This window comes from Mandrillus leucophaeus, unplaced genomic scaffold (assembly GCF_000951045.1).
Source record: "Mandrillus leucophaeus isolate KB7577 unplaced genomic scaffold, Mleu.le_1.0 Scaffold129, whole genome shotgun sequence".
NCBI lineage: Eukaryota > Metazoa > Chordata > Mammalia > Primates > Cercopithecidae > Mandrillus > Mandrillus leucophaeus.
The window spans coordinates 894,386-900,978 of record NW_012101243.1 but is presented as its reverse complement, the minus strand read 5'-3'; the positions used below and the strand labels follow the sequence as shown (position 1 = coordinate 900,978).

The following is a 6,593-nucleotide window of genomic DNA, read 5'->3' as shown; positions in this document are numbered from 1 at the left end:
CACCTGTAATCCCAGCACTTTGCGAGGTCGAGGCAGGTGGATCCTTGAGGTCAGGAGTTCGAGACCAGCCTGGCCAACATAGTGAAACCCCATATCTACTAAAAATACAAAAATTAGCCAGGCATGGTGGCACATGTCTATAATCCCAGCTACTCAGGAGGCTGAGGCAGGAGAATCACTTGAACTCAGGAGGCAGAGGTTACAGTGGGCCGAGATTGCCCCATTGTATTCCAGCTTGGGTAACAAAGTAAGACTCCATCTTAAAACAAAAACAAAAACAAACAAACAAAAATCCTGAAACCACTTGCATTAAGCAAATAAAATGGGATAAGATGCAATTCAGAGAGATTTTCTTCAAAGCCTGGCCTGCCTGGAGCCTTAGGGGTTAACCCTTTTGCTGTGTCTCTTGCTGTGTTCAGGGCAGCTGTGAAGTCCTGCGGCTGTTGGACCTTGGTGCCTCCCCTTCCTACCACAGATGGGTCTGGCAGCACCTGGAGCTGATAGATGACAGGGCTCTGAAGACCCACCTGAGGGGTAAGCTGCCTGGCCCGCCTTACAGCAGGGGGCGCCTGGGCCCGTCCTGTTTCCAGTTCCCAGCCCGTAGAGCCTTAGAAATCTAGAGCCAGCCGGCCTGATAGCGTATCTCATCTGCACCCTTCTTCTACCAGTGGTGGAAACCTGGTCTGCAAGGCCCTGCCCTCCTTTCCAGCCTTTTTTTTTTTTTTTTTTGAGCCTTTTCCCTTTTGCTTTTCAGGTTTTCCCACGTGACGATCAACTCCTTGCCTCACATATCCCCCACCTATTTTTTTACCCAGCTCTCTTCTGCTTTTTAAAATTTACTTATTCTGTCTCTGGATTTGCCTATGATGGACTTTTCATATAAATAGCATCATACATTATGTGGCTTTTTGTGTCTGACTTCCTTCACTGAGCACCGTGTTTTCCAGGTCCATTTATGTCGTAGCAGATATCATTTCTTCATTCTGTTTTATGGCTGAATAATATTCTAATGTATGCATATACCACATTTTTTTTGTCCACTTATCAGTTGGTGAACATTTGGATTGTTTTCACTTTTTGGCTGTTTTGAATAATGTTGCTATGAACATTTGTATACAAGTTTTTGTGTGAACATGTTTTTCAGTTCTCTTGGGTATTACCTATATGCCTAGCAGTGGAATTTCTGGGTCATATGGTATCTTAGTCAATTTTCTATTTCTATAGCTGAATATCTGAGACTGGGTAACTATTATAAAGAAAAGAAATGTATTTCTTATAGTGCTGGAGGCTAGGGAGTCTGAGGTCGAGGGGCTGCATCTGGTGAAGGACTTCTTGCTGGTGGGGACTCTTCAGAGACCCGGGGCAGCAAAGGGCATCACATGGAGAGGGAGCGCTTCTGTCTTTGAGATCTCAGTCTACACATCCTTCCTTGAAGAAGTCTTCCTGATTTCTCATGCTGGACCAGATCTTCCATCCTCTGCTATATCCCATTCAAGTAACCTTCAAATACCATTCAAGTACCCTTCAAGTACCATTCAAGTACTCTTCCATGTTATATAACCCCACTGAAATCGTACAACTGAGTCTGAAATGCTTATTAAACATGTTTCCCTTGCTAGAATATAAGGTCTATGAGGGCTTTGTGTTCCCAGGACCTCGTATCATTCCTGGCATCTAGTAGGTACTCAGAAGCAAATTATAGGGTGAATGGATGAACATATTTCGGCTGCTGTGTGTGGTGTGGATACATCCCAGGCTGTGAATGTGTGTGCACTCTCCACAGCCTTATCCAAATTCATGTATCTAGTAACTAGTATGAATAACAGTGATCATTTATTGAATTCTAATTGTATGTGTATTGTATTGGGCTTGACTGTTTATACATATTGCATAACTCTCATAATAGCTCTCTTTTTGTTTTTTTTGTTTTTGTTTTTGTTTTTGTTTTTGGAAACAGAGTCTCACTCTGTTGCCCAGGCTAGAGTGCAGTGGTGCAGTCTCAGCTCACTGCAACCTCTCCTCCCAGGTTCAGGCAATTCTCCTGCCTCAGCTTCCTGAGCAGCTGGGATTACAGGCACACACCACCATGCCCAGCCAATTTTTGTATTTTTAGTACAGATGGAGTTTCAGTATGTTGGCCAGGCTGGTCTCAAACTCCTGACCTTAAGTGATCTGACTGCCTCGGCCTCCCAAAGTGTTGGGATTACAGGCATGAGCCACCACACCTGGCCTAATAACTCTTTAAGAAGGTATGATTGTACCATTTGACACATGAGGAAACTGGCTCATAGGGCAAATAAGTAGCAATGTAGGACTCTAGAGTTGGGATTCTAACCCAGGCACAACTGTTTCCAGAGCCCAGACTTTCTTGCCCTGATGAACATCTCCAGCCTTCTTCATTCTCCATTTCCTGTTGTTGGACATAGACATTGTCAAGTAGCAGCCTCTAGAACTGGCCAGGGTGATAACGAGGCTTCCTGATTCTAGGGTAGTATTGTTTCCATTCACAGCTCTGTGATGGCATTTTTATTTTTTTCCCCTTCCATCCTCTGCAGATCTTTTTGTGTCACCCACTTGGGTCAAGAACCCCAGCCCTCAACAGATATTTGCAGTGGCTCAGGTGTCTTATCTCTTACCTCATGCTCAGTACTGGCATGCTTCTCCCCACATCCCTTGAGATTGTAATCTATGTATCCTGGGCCCTCCTCCCCAAGGTCTGCCTTATAGATACAGCCAGTCCTCCTGAGATTAGAACTGAGGCCAACACAGGGAGGCAGAGGAGAAGGGTGGAAAAAGGAGAGGTTGGAGCTGAACGGAGCTCAGTTTGAGTCCCACTTATTAGCTGGGTAACTTTGGTGAGTACTCAAAGTCTCTAGGCGTGGTTTCTTCATATCAACCTTGGGTAGTGTCATGGTTGGGAGCATAGGCTCAGAGTCCACTGCTTGTGCTTGAATACAGGGTCCTTCTCTTATTAGTGATGTGATACTGGGCAAGTGACTCTATGTCCACGTGCATCAGTGCCCTCAGAGTCTGTAAAATGTAAATAATGGTCCCTACCTCATAGGATTGTAATGACATTGAGCAAATTAATATATAAAAACTCTTAGAACACTACCTGGCTGCATAGGCAGATGGCAGATGTTTGTTATCATTACCACACAGGCTACTAGGAAGGCCGAGTGAGATGATGTATGCATGAGGCCTTGTAAGTACTCAGTAAATGTTTCTTCTCACGTCAATTCTTGTTTGTCACTTTTCCACTGTCAATCCATCAGAGAAAAAGCTGCATCCCACAAATTTTGATATGTTGTGTTTTCAATGTTATTCAGTTCAAAATACCTTTAAATTTCTCTTTTGGTGTCTTCTTTGACCCATGGACTATTTAGAAGAGTGTTTAGTTTCCAAACATTTGGGGGATTATCCAGCTATCTTTCTGTTATTGATTTCTTTTTTCTTTTTCTTTTCTTTTTTTTGAGAGGGAGTCTTGCTCTGTCACCCAGGCTGGAGTGCAGTGGTGCAATCTTGGCTCACTTCATGCTCCACCCCCCGGGTTCAAGCAATTCTCCTGTCTCAGCCTCCCGAGTACCTGGGATTACAGGCATGTGCCACCAAACCCGGCTAATTTTTGTATTTTTAGTAGAGACAGGGTTTCAGCATGTTGGCCAGGCTGGGCTTGAACTCCTGACCTCTGATGATCTGCCTGCCTCGGCCTCCCAAAGTGCTGGGATTATAGGCAAGAGCCACCGTGCCTGGCCTCTGTTATTGAATTCTAAGATAACATACTTTATATGATTTGAATCCTCCGAAATGCGTTAAAACTTGTTTTATGGTTCAGAATATAGTCTGTCTTGGTAAATGTTTCATTTGCATTTGAAAAAAACTTGCTGTTTCTGGGTGCAGTGTTCTATGAATGTTAAGTAGGTGAAGTTGGTTGATAGTATTGGTCAAGTCATCTGTATGCTTATAACTTTCTGTCTTCTTGCTCTATTAATTGTTAATAGAGGCCGGCATGGTCTCTCATTTTTCGCTTAAAAAAATCCTATCTGACAATCTGCCTTTTTATTGAGATGTCTAAATCATTGACATTTAATGTTAATATTGATTATGTTTGGATTTAACTCTACCATCTTGCTATTTTTTTTTCTATTTGTCACACCTATTCCCTTTTTATTCTGTTTTTCCTTGCCTTTTGGATTATGTATTTTGTATAATTCAATCTTATTTTCTTTGTTGGCTTATTAGCTGTTTGTGGTATTATTTTCATGGTTGCTTTATGATCGTTGTATATACTTTTAACTTATCACAGTCTACCTTTAAGTGATATTATACCACTTCATGTATAGAATCAGAACCTTACAACAATATATTTCCATTTTCTCCTCCTAGATATTATGCTATTGTGATATATTCTACTTTCTTGTATATTAAAAACCTTGGTTATTACTTTTGCTTTAAACGAGTATCTTTTTTTTTTTTTTTTTTTTGAGATGGAGTTTTGCTCCTGTTGCCCAGGCTGGAGTGTAATGGCACGATCTCGGCTCACTGCAACCTCCACCTCCTGGGTTCAAGTGATTCTCCTGCCTCAGCCTCCCTAGTAGCTGGGATTACAGGTGCCCGCCACCATGCCCAGCTAATTTTTTGTATTTTTAGTAGAGACAGGGTTTCACTATGTACGTTGGCCAGGCTGGTCTTGAACTCCTGACCTCAGGCGATCCACCCGCCTCAGCCTCCCTAATCAGCCACTGCACCCAGCTTAAACAAGTATCTTTTAAGTATATTTAAAAAATAATAAGAAAAGACTCTTATATTAACCTACATAGTTACTATTTCTGATGTTCTTTGTTCCTTTGTATAGATCCAGATTTCTACCTCATACCATTTCCTTCTGCCTGAAGTACTTCCTTTAACATTTCTTGTATTTCACGTCTGTTAGTGATGAATTATTTCAGCTTTTCTATGTCTGAAAACTATTTTATCTTCATTTTTGAAAGAAATTTTTGCTGGATATAAAATTCTAGGTTGACAGGTTTTTTTTTCTTTCACTAGTTTAAAGATGTTGCGTTAAAGCCTGTTTTTTGGCTTACATTGTTGTCAACAAGTCCGTTCACATTTTTATTTATTTGAGACATTTTCTGGCTTGCATTGTTTTCAACAAGAAGTCTGTTAACATTTTTATTTATTTATTTATTTATTTATTTATTTATTTATTTATTTACTGAGACAGAGTCTCACTCTGTTACACAGGCTGGAGTGCAATAGTGTGATCCTGGCTCACTGCAACCTCTACCTCCCCGGTTCAAGCGATTATCCTGCCTCAGCCTCCTGAATAGCTGGACTAGAGGCATGCGCTACCATACTTGGCTAATTTTTGTATTTGTTGTTGTTTGTTTCTGAGATGGAGTCTTGCTCTTGTCGCCCAGGCTGGAGTGCAATGGCACGACCTCGGCTAGCTGCAACCTCCGCCTCCCAGGTTCAAGTAATTCTTGTGCCTCGGCCTCACGAGTAGCTGGGATTATAGGTGCCCGCCACCACACCTAGCTAATTTTTGTATTTTTAGTAGAGATGGGGTTTCACCATGTTGGCCAGGCTGGTCTCAAACTCCTGACCTCAAGCTGATCCACCTGTCTTGGCTTCCCAAAGTGCTGGGATTACAGGCATGAGCCACCGCACCTGACCAACATTTTTATTTTTGTATGACCTCTTTGTATAACCTTATATATTTTCTGTACACAGGGTACCTTTTTGCTTTGGCTGATTTTGAATTTTTTTATCAATAGTTTTAAGCAATTTGATTATGTTGTGCCTTGGTATAATTTTTGTCATGTTTCTGTGCTTGAGGTTCATTTAGTTTCTTGGATTCCTGGGTTTGTATTTTTTAAAGCAGATTTGGAATATTTTGACCATTATTTTTTCAAAAAAGTTATTTGTCTTTCCCTCTCCTCCACTTTGAGAACTCCAATTACATGTATATTGCATTGCTACGTGTGTATTGGATTGCTGTGTTTCACAGCTCACTGATGTTCTGTTCATTTTTTTTTAATTCTTTTTTTTCTTTGTGGCATTTTGGATAGTTTCTATTGCTATGTCTTCAAGTTTTCTAATCCTCCTTCTGCATTGTCTAATCTGCTGTTAATCCCACCTAGTGTACTTTTTAGACATTTTAGTTTTTATATCTCAAAGTTTGATTTGGGTCTTTTTATAATTTCCACAACTCTACTTAATATACACAATATTTTTTCCTTGGAATATAATTATAATAGCTGTTCCAATGCCCCTATGTACTAATTCTATCATATGTGTCACTTCTGAGTCAGTTTCAATTCATTTTTTTCCTCTTCATATGGTTTATATTTCCCTATTTCTTTGTATCCTTCATGATTTTTTAATAAGATGCTAGAAAATGTGAATTTTGGGTACTGCATATTTGTTATTCCTGTAAATATTTCTGAACTTTGAGATGTAGTCACTTGGAAGTATTTTGATCTTTTCAAGACTAGCTTTTAAATTTGTTATGCGGGGTCAGAACAGTGTTTAATCTAGAGCTAATTTTCTCCCATTCATGAAGTAAAACCATTTTGTGTATTTCAGAATAC

The 6,593-nt window shown here is 40.5% G+C and overlaps 1 protein-coding gene across 2 annotated transcripts in view; it reads left to right on the top strand.

Moving 5' to 3' along the window:
• The window catches only part of LOC105533825 (cyclic nucleotide-binding domain-containing protein 2), a 57,614-nt gene that overhangs the window by 25,609 nt on the left and 25,412 nt on the right, over nt 1-6,593 (top strand). For both annotated transcript variants that reach the window (XM_011972372.1, XM_011972371.1), the window contains exon 7: nt 420-534. In XM_011972372.1, the coding sequence (XP_011827762.1) occupies nt 420-534 (115 nt within the window). The remainder of the gene's footprint in view (nt 1-419; nt 535-6,593) is intronic.